Source organism: Pichia membranifaciens (genome assembly GCF_001661235.1).
Source record: "Pichia membranifaciens NRRL Y-2026 unplaced genomic scaffold PICMEscaffold_5, whole genome shotgun sequence".
NCBI classification, from domain to species: domain Eukaryota; kingdom Fungi; phylum Ascomycota; class Pichiomycetes; order Pichiales; family Pichiaceae; genus Pichia; species Pichia membranifaciens.
This window is the reverse complement of record NW_017566986.1, coordinates 42,290-55,320: the sequence shown is the minus strand read 5'-3', so window position 1 is coordinate 55,320 and position 13,031 is coordinate 42,290. Positions and strand designations below refer to the sequence as shown.

General features: G+C 37.9%; 8 protein-coding genes across 8 annotated transcripts; 2 read left to right on the top strand and 6 right to left on the bottom strand.

Annotated features, from left to right (window-relative positions):
- Positions 1-81: 81 nt before the first annotated feature.
- PICMEDRAFT_73671 (hypothetical protein) lies at positions 82-1,602 on the top strand (the record flags this gene model as incomplete). The annotated part of the gene is made up of 1 exon (XM_019164548.1): positions 82-1,602. One exon carries the CDS (start codon positions 82-84, stop codon positions 1,600-1,602), a length of 1,521 nt encoding a protein of 506 aa, XP_019015973.1.
- A 195-nt stretch (positions 1,603-1,797) lies between these two features.
- PICMEDRAFT_73670 (hypothetical protein) lies at positions 1,798-3,021 on the bottom strand (the record flags this gene model as incomplete). The annotated part of the gene is made up of 1 exon (XM_019164547.1): positions 1,798-3,021. The coding sequence occupies one exon, from the start codon at positions 3,019-3,021 to the stop codon at positions 1,798-1,800; it is 1,224 nt and encodes a 407-aa protein (XP_019015972.1).
- Positions 3,022-3,116: 95 nt separating this feature from the next.
- On the bottom strand, positions 3,117-8,910 carry PICMEDRAFT_154562 (hypothetical protein). Its single transcript, XM_019160832.1, has one exon. It carries the CDS (start codon positions 8,804-8,806, stop codon positions 3,176-3,178), a length of 5,631 nt encoding a protein of 1,876 aa, XP_019015971.1. The 5' UTR covers positions 8,807-8,910; the 3' UTR covers positions 3,117-3,175.
- On the bottom strand, positions 8,653-9,612 carry PICMEDRAFT_17391 (hypothetical protein). Its single transcript, XM_019161582.1, has one exon. It carries the CDS (start codon positions 9,435-9,437, stop codon positions 9,063-9,065), a length of 375 nt encoding a protein of 124 aa, XP_019015970.1. The 5' UTR covers positions 9,438-9,612; the 3' UTR covers positions 8,653-9,062.
- A 144-nt stretch (positions 9,613-9,756) lies between these two features.
- Positions 9,757-9,924, bottom strand: PICMEDRAFT_35647 (hypothetical protein; the record flags this gene model as incomplete). Its single annotated transcript, XM_019162956.1, has 1 exon — positions 9,757-9,924. One exon carries the CDS (start codon positions 9,922-9,924, stop codon positions 9,757-9,759), a length of 168 nt encoding a protein of 55 aa, XP_019015969.1.
- Positions 9,925-10,393: 469 nt separating this feature from the next.
- On the top strand, positions 10,394-11,314 carry PICMEDRAFT_73667 (hypothetical protein; the record flags this gene model as incomplete). The annotated part of the gene is made up of 1 exon (XM_019164546.1): positions 10,394-11,314. The coding sequence occupies one exon, from the start codon at positions 10,394-10,396 to the stop codon at positions 11,312-11,314; it is 921 nt and encodes a 306-aa protein (XP_019015968.1).
- Positions 11,315-11,420: 106 nt separating this feature from the next.
- PICMEDRAFT_59731 (hypothetical protein) lies at positions 11,421-12,086 on the bottom strand (the record flags this gene model as incomplete). The annotated part of the gene is made up of 1 exon (XM_019163386.1): positions 11,421-12,086. One exon carries the CDS (start codon positions 12,084-12,086, stop codon positions 11,421-11,423), a length of 666 nt encoding a protein of 221 aa, XP_019015967.1.
- Positions 12,087-12,346: 260 nt separating this feature from the next.
- On the bottom strand, positions 12,347-13,009 carry PICMEDRAFT_73665 (hypothetical protein; the record flags this gene model as incomplete). Its single annotated transcript, XM_019164545.1, has 1 exon — positions 12,347-13,009. One exon carries the CDS (start codon positions 13,007-13,009, stop codon positions 12,347-12,349), a length of 663 nt encoding a protein of 220 aa, XP_019015966.1.
- Positions 13,010-13,031: the final 22 nt, after the last annotated feature.

The following is a 13,031-nucleotide window of genomic DNA, read 5'->3' as shown; positions in this document are numbered from 1 at the left end:
CTGCTGTTTTTGCTTGTTTCCACGGCAGCTCACCAACTGTGCTGCTATAGTCCCAAACAACACATACAGCCTCTGCCGACAATGCGACCTTCAGTATTCACAATTATTCCGCAGCTCGTGCCTCTGGCGTTCTTGATTCTGACGTCGATCAGTTCGCCAACGTTGACAAACATCTACCTGGCCAAGGACACAAAGAACAGAACCTATGGGATCTTCGGGTACTGCTCGGGCGACTCACACTGCACGCCGGTCTCCCTGCACACACAGCTTTCGAAGGTGCTCTCGTCGAGCGTTCTACCGTCGTCTGCGATCGACAAGTTGGACCCGTATCTCATCATCGCCCCGATAGCGGCGGGCTTGACGTTCATCTCGGTGTTGTTCAACGTGTTGGCGCTTGTCTTCAACGGCTCGGCAGGCTTCCATTCAAGAGTGTACTGGGCCTTCGCCATGACCGTCACGATTTTGGCGTTTCTCACGTCGAGTTTTGTCTGCATAGTCACATTCCTACTGTTCTACCCTCACGTCGAATGGCTAGCGTGGTGCTTGATCCCCTCTGCTGCTATCAATTTGGGCGCAGTTGTGTCGTTGGCGTTCTCCTTCAACTCGTTATGCACTCCAGACAAGGAAATGCAAACAGATGACGAGAGCGAGTACAACGAGAAGGCTTCGGTGCTCAATCCTCCCAACATCAAGAGCTTCAACCCTTACCTCAATTCCGACGCAACGTTATTGAATAATGTCCCTCCGATCACTAAATCCAATATGAACGTCATGACACGCTCTCTCAACTCTTCTGCTTCTTCTTTGTATACGAAGGAACAGGATAAAAACGACTCAGTTGTTGTCACAGAGAGGATAAACACAAAAAATTCATCCTCGAACATGTCTCTCAAAGTCCCTCAGATTTCTAATCCTTATTTGAACCAAGGGGCAAACGATAGCGTTGGTAATAGCAACAACAGCAATCTCTTTCCAAATGAAAGCAGCAACAGAAATAACGACAATAGTGCTGACGATGAACCAGATCAGCGTCTTTCGGATACCGAGAACAACTCCGCAAATAGCTCTTCTTCTAATTTCACGAGCATATCGCAAAGGCCTATAAATCCTAAATACTATGCCGGATCTCCTCCAAACAATAGGTTACCTTTGAGTGCTGCAAACCAGTACGGCTCAAATGGTCCTCAGATGAAACAGAATACCATGACACCACAACAATATCATCAACAACGCCAGTATAACCAGTATCAGAACCAAATGTCGTCAATGCCGATGCAAAACAAAAACGCTTACATGAGAAAACCCAAACCTTACATGGTGATGGGTCATAGACCACCTTTCCCTAACCAGCAACCACCGGCCCAGCGTTATCATAACGGCTTTAATCAAATGGCTCAACAGGCTCACAATCAACCTCATCAACCATACTCTAACTACAACACACAAAATCAGCAGTTCAATCAGCTCAATCCATACGCACCTAATTCTTCGAAACCTAGAGGTAACGGTTTTGTGCCGATGAAATACAGAGCACGTAACAACATGGCCAACTTACCAGCTTCTGCATTGGGAAACGATGGCCCATATTCTGGATTCAGGTGAATTAGATCTTTCTTTTTTATGCTTTCTTTCTTTTTCCTTTTTGGCTAATTGCCAATTTTCTCTTGCTTTTACTTTTGCTTATTTCAAACTATTTTGTTTCTTTTTTTACAATTAAGCTTCATTCGTATCCTCATTCAACTCAGTTAACACACCTTATAAGAAGGACGTGTGCGGGACATCTTTACATATTTTCAATCACAAGTTTAAAAGTTTTTCTTCTAAAGTTGTGGACGGTATGGTTTCTCCCATGGATGTAGTGAGAGGAAGAACTTCTTCAGTGGCGGTCGGACCAAGAACAGTAGTTTTCACTTCAGTATTGGCGTTATCCCCATCATGAACATAATGATCAACACGCCTGGGCTTTACCATTAACAACATCAAAAACAAGAATATGAGCAAAACTAAAAATAGAACAATCTTACATTTTCTTGTTTGTTTTTGGTAGCCTTCAGCTTTATTGAGTTGTTTATGTGCACCTTTAACATTTTCCGCTGTACGATCCAAATTATATGCAATGTTATCCAATATCGTGCCCTGATCGATCACAATGTTCTCCAACTCCTTGAAGATGATACTGATCTCTACCACATTCTGTGAGATCTTGTAAATTTCTCTTTCTCGCTCTAATAGATACTGCTGGTCGTCGATTAGTTCAGTCTTGTTTAACTGTAATTGGGTTTGCTTGGACTCGATTTGTCTGCTACTTTCAACCATAGCATTTCTAGAATAGCTCTCCACATCAGTAGTTTCACCACCCAGTAAGTCAGCATCGCCCTGTTTATCCTCAATTTCATCCTTTTTCAAATACCTAATATATCTCCCTTGCATCTCACGAAATTGTCCACTTAGCTCTTGTGACACAAGAGCAAATTTCTTCTTCAAATTACTAACTAGAATTCGAGTTCCTCTAATAGATTTGTCCCCATTATCTCTAAATCCTCCATCATCATACTCACCAACTTCCTTGCTTGACAATAATTCATCCAATCTCTGTAACTCATTTATAACTTTGTAGATCATCCGAATCTCATTCGTTATAGTATTTGACAACTCATTGACAATGTTCATTTCTCCTTGAATCAAGTTATCATCAAATTGAGGTAGAAGCACCTCCTTATACTTCTTATTTAGTTGTTTCATATTTTCTTTAATTCGGTGTGTTAAATCATTTCCCCTGTTTTCAATTGATTGGATGATATTTGTGTACTCGTCATTTTGCACGTTATGATCATTATGTGCTGTGACAAGATCACTCAACTCAATGTCCCCTCCAGCGTCTACATTCAATAGCCCTTCTTCTTCTTGTCTTAAATGCTGAAATCTAGCATTATTGTTAGTTTCCTTTGTACTCTTTTGCTTTGAATGATGTGGAAAGGTACTCCTGTATGCTAAATATAAATTTGTCCTATCTCTGAGCATTATGGGTCTTTGCATGTGCAAGTAAGTGCAATAGAACCATATTTTTTGAAAGAGACCTGCGTGTTATCTACCATGTTAATAATATACGATATTAAACATTTAAGTCTTTCAAATTATTATTCTAAATTCTATACAATTACGTAATCCGTTTGCTCTATGTAGAGTTTGTAGTGCCCTGATAATAAACTCCTGGCGCCATGAGTATATACCTTTCCATGGCTTCCCTGAATCTGTTCTTATACTGCTTTGGGGTGATAACGGTAGGTTCTTTACCCACACCAGTGTTTCCTACTAGTCCCTTTTCTTTTACCCAACTTTCCAATTTCTTATCCCACGTAAAAGTGCGAATACAGTCAATAATACCGACAATCAATTCACTATTGGCATGATCAATCCCAACCACCAATGAGTAATCCATCACATTCATTTTTTCCAAAAAAAGAGTATCATTCCACAATGATGCCCTTAGTAACCTTTTATCATTCTCTTTGACAAACAATGGTGATTCGTAAATATACTCTACCATGTTTTCATCTAATAAAACCTCGTTTTCTTTTCCAGTTTGTTCCACGTGCCTATTTCTCATGGACCCTTTCAAATCAAAGATTCTATCAATTTTCTTATCATAGAAAAGATTTTCCATAATTAAAATGTCCATGGTGTAGGACTTGGCATTCGACACAGTATTCTTAACTTGAATTTGATAAAATCCAAATATCTTCACCAATACGCTGGGTAAGTCATGAAACAAGACATGAGCAAAGTACTCAAAGTAGCTTGGAGCAAAATGAACAAAAGCCTCTAATTCTGCTTTGCTTAGTTCCTTTATTATGAAACGCTGGTCCGAAGTTTTCAAGAAAGCAGAACCACTTTTACCTCCCGTGGAATCCCATTTGACACATCTCGACAGACTTTCAATAAAGTTGTCATTCACACCACATTGTTTACGTAGAGCATCAAATTGTTGTGCAAAAAAGATCTTACAGGAGATAGCGGAATACCCATCTTCAAATTGATACTTCAAATGGAACCCTTTTCTCAGCATAATTTGTTCTAAGTCGAGTCGTTCTATACTTTTCTTCTGGTTGGTTCCTCCAACTTTATCATCAATCCTTATCTCATTACTTGCCGTGTTATTCTTAATCTCGTTGCATTCTTGAGCAACTGAAACATTTTCAGGTTGGTTTTCAATATTGTTGATAGCATTATCATAAGCTTCTTGCAGCTTATGATTTTCAGCTATATCCACAGTAACTGGTTCTTTAACACATACATCATCTTTTTCGTCATTTCCCTCCTCCGAAACTATCTCAGTCTGAGTTGAGTTCAAATTATTGCTATTTAACTTCAGTCTATAGTCACTAGTGCTCAAACAGAAAGCAATAATCGAACTTGGCTCATCCTCTCTAACAATCACATCAGAATCAACAAATATATGTTCAGAAGAATCTAGAGGGTATGATAGAGGCTCCCATAATGTAGCTGAACGGTCGGCCCAAAAATGCGTAAGTGACTTTAGGAGAGATATTTTTTCTGGCTGTACATCCTTTTCCTTTTCTCTTTCCCTCTCTCTCTTTCTTTCTCTTTCTCTTTCTTTTTCTCTTTCTGCTTCCCTCTCTCTTTCTCTCTCTCTTTCTCTTTCTTTCTCTTTTTCTTTCTGTTTCTCTCTCTCTTTCTCTCGCTCTTTCTCTATTTCCCTTGTTCTGTCTATTTCATTTTCTTTGAGGTCCAGACTGACTTTTTTTTTTCGCAAAGCGTCCAGGCTCAAGTTACTATTATTGTAAGTAATCTGCTGAGAGTTTTTTAACGCTTCGGCATTGACAGCATCACTTGCATTTTTATAAACCTCAATCTGAGGTTTCATGATGCTAACTTTGGGGGTATACTTGTTGTAATTATCGAGTTTTTGTTTTTCTAATTCTCTTTGGTTGAAATACTCTTGGGTATCAAAGAATCTCGTTAATTGTTTTACTTTACCTGCATCAAGTCCTCCTTCCAAAGCTTTTGAAGGTGGAAGCCAAAGTAGCTTATCAGATTTTTTATTATTTAGCTCGTGTATTCTGTTCAAGATAAGTTGACTTTTATGTTTCTTCGGATTTGAATTTTCGCCTAACTTCGTTTCTCTATCAATAGACTGTTCTATATCTGGGTCATTGACATCACATTGTGAAGTTGTTTCAATTGAAATTGGTTTAGCGTCGGCATGACTATTAGTATCGTCAGTCTCACTTTCAGTCTCACTTTCATCTTCATCTTTGTTAGCAAGACTTTTAAACAAACGATCTAACTGGAACGCAGTAATTTTCTTCACATCCTTTTCACTCGGTAGAAACTCTTTAGCAAATACTTGGAATTTAAAATTCCAGAAACTTGAAAGCTCTTGTACCTCCCTCAAAACAGTGTTAAGTTTCAAATGCTCCTGAATTCCTGAGTCTTTATACATTGTAACTAGTAACAAGTCAATTTCATTCCGCTGTTCCAAAAGTTTCGCTTTGAGTTTGCTCAAACTCACATTTCCTGCTTCCACTTGCTCTGTACCTAAATCAGTACCATCTAATTTAATTCTTACCAATCTATTATTTACGGAATCAAAAAATTCGGAGCTTTTTTGTTGAACTTCATGGAAATGATTAAGCTTGATTTTATAATGATAAACCGGGTTCCAGAAAAGTTTGAACTTCGGGATTATCAGTTGTAAACTATCAATTTTACTATACTCCAAATGAATTCTATAATTTTTGAAGCTAAAGTAATGAATATAATCTTTGAAAAAATCAAAATCCGGATTATTGATATTGCATTGACAATTGTTATTGTTATTCAAAATTTTGAAGTCGAAAGATTTATTGAACCAGAATATAAGTTCCAGGAACTTCCCAAATGAATATTTGTACGATGTATCATTTAGCGGTAGTACAGGAGTAGAATTCAAACAATTTTTGCAAACACTCCAGGTCATTATATTGTTTGAGAGCACATTCAAGCTGTTCGATTCAATAAATATATCTATTTTACCATCGTTGTGGACATAAGACCTGTAGTGGTCTTTTAGAGGTAACTGACAATTTTCATTGCAGAGATTGTTGGCATTTAAGCATATATTTTCAATGAATTGACCAAGACTGAAATCGCTTTCCCAATAAAAGTCAATCAACTGAATTTCTGGTCCAATACAAGGGGTCGAGTTTTTCTTGGAAATCATGCTGAACAAAATTGCAATATTTTGATTGTAATTGGGATCAAAATATGTTAGCTCTCTGCTTCGCCAAAACTGATCCCATTTTTTCAGATAGAAAGCCATTTCAGTCTGCCAAAAGCTCTCCCTATATAACTTGATTGAAGTCACTAATTTCAATAAATCCAGCTCATCATGTATTTTGAGGTCATCAATACCAAGCAAAGACTTAATGTCATTGTTTTGATCAGCCGGGTCTGAAAGAAATTTTTCATACAAGGACTGATTTTCAGCAATCTTGAGTTTGGTTTTTTCAAGCTGAACTAGGATCAATGGCTTGTTGAATTTAACCCAAGGAGAAGTGCTAACTAGCCTAACGTTAAGTAAATTCACAAAATCATTGAAGCTTTTGAAGTCATAAGCATAGAGAGGTGCCAAATCATTGAGACTGTCAATAAACTTTATCCGATCATGGTCCTCCACCTTTAGACACTGATCTCTCATGAAGCTTGACTCTAACTTGATATTAGTAAAAGTGTATATCATTATCATCAGGCAACTCTTAACTTTGGTCAAAGTTTCGTCATCGGCATCACGTAAAATGATTGTCAACCCTATTTTGTTGGGACATCCATCAAACAAAAGGTAGCTTTTGACAACATTTCCGAACTTAAAATTGAGAACTTTAAACATTTCACATGTCCCAATTTGGGGTTTCATGGCTAACAAGTCGATGGAGGTTATAATTGTAGAGTTTGTAAATTTAGACAATTTGATTAAGTTGCTCAACTTACATTTGGGAACAACCGAAATCCCAAATTCAGCAAAAATTTTCAACGCCAGCCCGTTAATGGAGTTTGAAGAAATAACGATTGTCGGTTTCAAATTCAAAATCCTATCGACTAGTTTTTTGATATATTGGTCTTGCTGAGCAATTATGGACTCTAAGCTTTGGAAATGATGCTTATTATTGATGTCTTGATCGTATTCGAGAGGAAAAGTTATGAGCATAATTTTTGGGGATTTGATTGTAGTCGGCATGGTTTTTAAAGGTAATTTTTTGGAGAATACTATTCCTTCTATTGTTTTGGTCTCACGTAAATCTGAACCCAGAATTTTCTTTATTTTGATATAATTTGCAAAATTATAGTTTGATTCATTCGAGTTGATATTACTATTGTCAACATTCTTCAAGTGAATCTCAATATTGTTTATTTTATTTAAAGATTTTATTAAAACGTCTGACCACTGAAGAAAGTTTTCAATTTTTTTGTCTACCAAAAGCTCATTCAGTAATGAAGAAGCATATTTCTCTCCGACTTTTTGAAAATCGTCAGAAAAATGGATGTCCGGGTTAATATTATCAAAATTGCTGTTGTTCTGCTGGCCAATTCTGCTTGTATAAGGCCTTGATGATTTTCGATTCTTGATTCTGTTACTAACTAATCGTCTTCTGTTTGTTTTACCATAATTCAGCATGTTGTTATTCAAAGCGTTGCTTGATCTAAAAGAGTGAACTTTTGCAAGAAAATGGGACGTATTGCTGCTGTTACTCCCGCTACTGTTGATATTTCCCGTGTTGACGGTACCTATATTGGGGCTTTTGGTGTCCATAGATTCGGATGATTTTGGCCAATTGAATTGATGATTGTTCATGAATGATATCATTTCATTTTCATCCTCTGAAGAATCATTAGAATTGTGAAATGTATTATTGACATCACTTTTGCTATTTGAATCATGTTGGATAGGATTAATTGGATTGTGATTAGGTATATCTATTTCAAGTGCTTCACCTGCTCTTGTAGTAGGGATGGTCATCATAGGTGGGGGCGTGGGCGTCGAAATACTGTGCACTTTTCCAGTTGCGTTGAGAATATTAAAATCTGCACCAAGCCTATTATTATTACTAGCTGAACTGTTACTGGAGTTTTCCTGGTTGCTGGTTTTCCGTTCTTCATTTTCTCTTCCGTTATTCTCTCCTTCGACTACTCCACTATTACCATTACCATTACCATAAGCGTCATCTTCTTCGTCGTCGTCGTCGCTCGAAAAGTAGCCATCATCATATCTGTCTGCTAAATTATTGCACAACAAACACACTCTCATTTTCCCATGATGGTTGAATTTTTCGCCATTGATGAAGGTGGTACAGTTTGAGCAGAAGATCTTGCCACATATCCTGCAATGATGTTTTCTCAAAAAAGTGGTGAACTTCCGATCGCATGATCTGCATTTGATAGCGGATGCATCATCTAGCCAATAATCTCGTCCTATCCCTGTATTTGCTTTCACTTGATTATTTGCATTCTTGCCTATATTTAGATTCAAACTTGAACTCAACTCAGAGATAAAAGATTGTTTGGATTCATTTCTGTTTTGCAGCTTGAGTCGGGATACGTTTTCTCGTAACTTTGGGTGCCTTTTATTATCAGTTTCTACCGTGTATGAGTGTAGTAGGTTAGCTATTATGTTTTCGGTTACGCTGGAGTTATTTGCCGCATCGTCGTTGTTATCAACACCATTTGAGATTGCTGGAGAAGGGTAGGAGTTTAAACTCACAAGGTGCGTAGTAGACGAGGACCTCGAATTGTCGAGTAGTTCTGTCATACTAGGATATTTTCAGAACTTTAAGTTATTGTCACCCTATTGGCTGCAGATCAGAGGTATCCTGGTGATGAAAGGAGGATAGAGTAAGCCGGGAGAGTGATAAATCATGTCACGGATTCGTAAACATATGGCAAAGAAATTAATGTTACATACATCATGATAAAGGAATTATCGACGCGTCGATTATTTGATAAAGTTTGAGCTTAAAAAGAGAGAGGTTCTATAAATTCATAGTTAGATAGCAGTTATATAAGAATCATTCGTCGAAAACGATCTTCTTGTTAACTTTGGGACCTACCTGAACCTCCGAGAGTTCTGCCTGTGGCTTACTGGTGGTAGCAATCGGGTTTTCATCATCGAAAAGAGGAGGAAGGCCTCTTAAGTTTCTCTGCAAACGATTCAACTGGGATAAAACGGTTGGGTTTATTCCAGTGTAAGTCGAGGATGATACAGAAGCCAAGTCTCCTGTGTTTGCAGTTATAGAGTTCAAGGGGTGATTGTTGATGAATTCGTCCACATGAGATAAAACTGTTTCATCTTCAAGAAATGTCTGTGATTGCGTTATCTTAAAGAGAGTTGGATTGTTGGTGTCATCTTTTATCGCTCTGAATCTCTGTCCCTGCCTCGACATGTTGCTGTTTGTGACTAGGTATATGTATTAAGGAAAGGTGCACTTGTTGATCTTAATACAAGTTCAACTGCCAGGCACACTTTTTGTGCTATCAGGATCCAGATGTTCTTAAAGTACAAAAAAAATTTGCAGTATTCTTTATGTGTTTTACGTAAGCAATGTGGTGGAAATGGCAAGTCTTGTAGAATTCTATTAACAAAACTATACACAAGATATACAGATATGCACTTCAGTAGAAGAAACATCAGGGCTGAATTTGTAAGCTTTAATATTGACAAGGTATTGGCTGGCATACTGTGTAGCAGAGCTGGCAGTGCAATCAGTGGGTCAAGAACCAACGACCCTTTTCAAATCTCTTTTTGACGATTTGTCTTCCGGTACGAGACTTCATTCTGGCAAGGAATCCTAATCTTCTCTTTCTCTTAAGAGTGTTAGGCTGGTATGTGTCACCTCTGGAGCCACCCCTGGAGCCAAATCTCTGCTGCATGAACAGACTCGAAACTGCGAGCAGTCCTGGAGCAGAAAAGTTGACATTCGACGTCGCTCCACTCTTGAATATTCCGAAGGACGACTTGATGATCGATAACATGGCAGTGCCTCTCTTGTGTTTCTTCTCTTCCGGTGTTTTCTCTTAACTCGTACGTTGGTTTTGTGGATCACCCCTACCTGATGTCTCCTTCTACAATTCAAACACTTCGAGCCGAAAGCCAGGGTTACTGCTTCTGTTTCTCGCATTAAAAAAAACTCGGGGCGCGAGGAGAGTTTCACGTCTCCACTTAAAATTACAGTGGTGGCAGTTAGGTTCTGTTGCCGGAAAGACAGAGAAGGAAAGATTGGACAGCCTGGTCAATTGAAGGAGTATCATAGTACAGCCGTAAATCATTATTTTACTTCCCTCCCAGCAGTGGCTGTCGACATCATTAAATGGCAAGCTAACAGTCCGTACCATACCGACAATGGCGATTTATTTTTCTCTACTGTTCTACTCTTCCCTTATGGCGAGCCTGTCGTTTATCGCAGGTCTTCCGCCCTTCTGGATCCTGAACAAATCAGAGCAGGCTTTGCCATATCTGATCACATTGACTTCCGGGTTGCTTCTTTCAACCTGTATCAATATAGTGCTACCGGAAGCGATTTCTCATTTGACCGAAAAGCAATTGAGCTCACCTACCTTGGGTCCCCAAATTTTGTTAGGGTTCATACTTTTATATTCGGTCGATGTATGTTCTTCATTGTTTTCTAAGTACTACAGGACTCGTTTGCTAAACTCCATTACAACAAATGCTGATGAGGTTGGGCTCGAGTATGAGAATGGCAACGATTCCTCGTATTCCAGCAATGGTTGCAATATTATCGCTTTAAAGGCGTATTTATTTTCAGTCATATCCAACTCCACTACTTTGGGGTTGCTTCTTCATTGCCTTACCGACGGCATCATCCTCACAACCTCCTTATTGTCCGAAGATTCAAATCCCCATGATTCAAACGCATTTGTCATCATATTAGCAATATTTTTGCACAAACTCCCCGCTTCTTTCTCTTTGACATCGATTTTGTTGAACCAGAAATTAAAAAGCTCCGTCATCTTGTTCCACTTACTTCTATTCTCGATATCTGCACCAATTGGTGCGTGGATCACTTTACTGATTTCGCAGCTTTTGAATATTGCAGGAAATCCTTCCTCAAACACATTCATACTATTGTTCAGCGCTGGCGCTTTCCTATACGTCAGTTTTCATACCTTTATTTCGTGTCATAGTCACGATGCTGCCGCAAAATCAGATGACTTTTCAGGATCAAAAACCAATTGGAACTTTTTGATTACTATGCTTGGAATGTTAATTCCTTTAGTAGTAGCCTTCACACACGACGACTGATGTATGCACATCTTTCGTCGTCGACGCTCACTACTTATACAATGTTAGACAGTTAATTACAGTATTGATGCGTTATTGTACTTTTTTATATCCTTATTTCTATCGATTATTCTCTACGTATACGCTTTCTGTTCAACCATTCGTCTCTTTTATTTCCGATTGCGTTAGAAATGTTACCACTATTCTTACCTTTCAAAATCTTGATATATATACCTCCTTCAACTTCTTTCTCGTTTTTGGCATTTAATTGCCTCAAAGAATTGAGACGTTCTTCTCTCTTTCTTCTTTTGTTCAATTTGTTTATTCTTTTGTCTTCCTCCGTATCATTGAACACTATCTTTTTGTTTCTACTTTCAGCTTCGTCCTTAGCGGAGAATTCGATATTCTGAAGTAAATCTTCTGGTAATTCGTCAAATACTTCATCCTCATCTGATTGGATCTTTTTCTTTTGTTTCTCTAACTTTTTGATTTCTTGTTCTAACTTTGCAGCTTTCCTTCTTTCTTCTTGTTCTCTATGTTTCGCTTTTACTTGAGCTCTTCTCTCTTTCAAAATTTTCTCTTGTTCTGTTTGTTTTTTCTTCATGTTCTGTTTAGTAACAGATAAAGACTCTTCTTCAGGAGCATCATCGCTGTCCTCTTCACTTTCACTAATTTTGTCTTCTTTTTCACTCTCTCCGATTTCCAGAATATCTGACTTCCCAATATTCACAACCTTCTGGACTTGAACCTCATCATCGTCATCGAAAGTCTTATGTGATCTTGTTCTCACCATCTTGTTTAAGAATATTAATCAACTATGTTAGAAGAAAGTATTTAGCAAAAAGTTCTGTACTGAAATAGAGTTAACACGAGTAAATCTCAGTGTTAGTTATATGTTTTAATGAAGATTTAAAAGACAAAAAAAATCATGAAAAAAAAAAATAGTAAGAAAAACAATTTTTTCCCGATATAAAATTTACCACTCTTCTACGGCTTCGATAATTATAATGGTGGCAATGACAATATCGATGACAATCTTATTTTCGTCAAAGCTTATTCCAGTTTTCTCACATTGTTTGTATTACAGTTCATTACCCCCAACCAGCAGAAAATTTTATTCCAGATTTCTTTGAGCTGGTCCGTATCCCCAATTGAATATAACAATGCAGTTAATATAACCAATAATGCTAGTACTGCCACTAAAAGATAAAGCTGAGTAGACGTTAAGTTTTGAAGCATATAGCAGTAACTGTCATTACTAGCCTCTAGCGTATTGTTGGAGATACTTCCATAATGCCTGTCATAGTTGGCCTCCAAATCAACACCTAATGCATGTTTCCCTTGGTGGACAAGTAACGAGGATTCGCCACTTGCTTCAGTCGGTGTAACAGTAGAAGTACCAGTTATAAGTCTGCTTTCATCCTCGTTGGAAATGATATCCTCAAACTGATTGTTTTTACGTGGTGAGTAGGTCGGATTAGGCACTTTACTTGTTTTAGTACTGACAGCTTTTTTCTTTTTGTTAGACAAAGCCTTTTTGACTACGTTTGAGTTACTCATTACTGATTCGATTAATTGCAATAAGTTTGAATTTTTTGTCAAATAAATACAGAGACACTTACCTGTATCTATACCTGTGGATAACGTGTTTAAAGAAGAACATAATCCAAACAAAAGGGGAACAGGGCATAATTCTGAAGGTAAAAGAAATCCCATTTTTCCTGTGTCACCCCCGCGT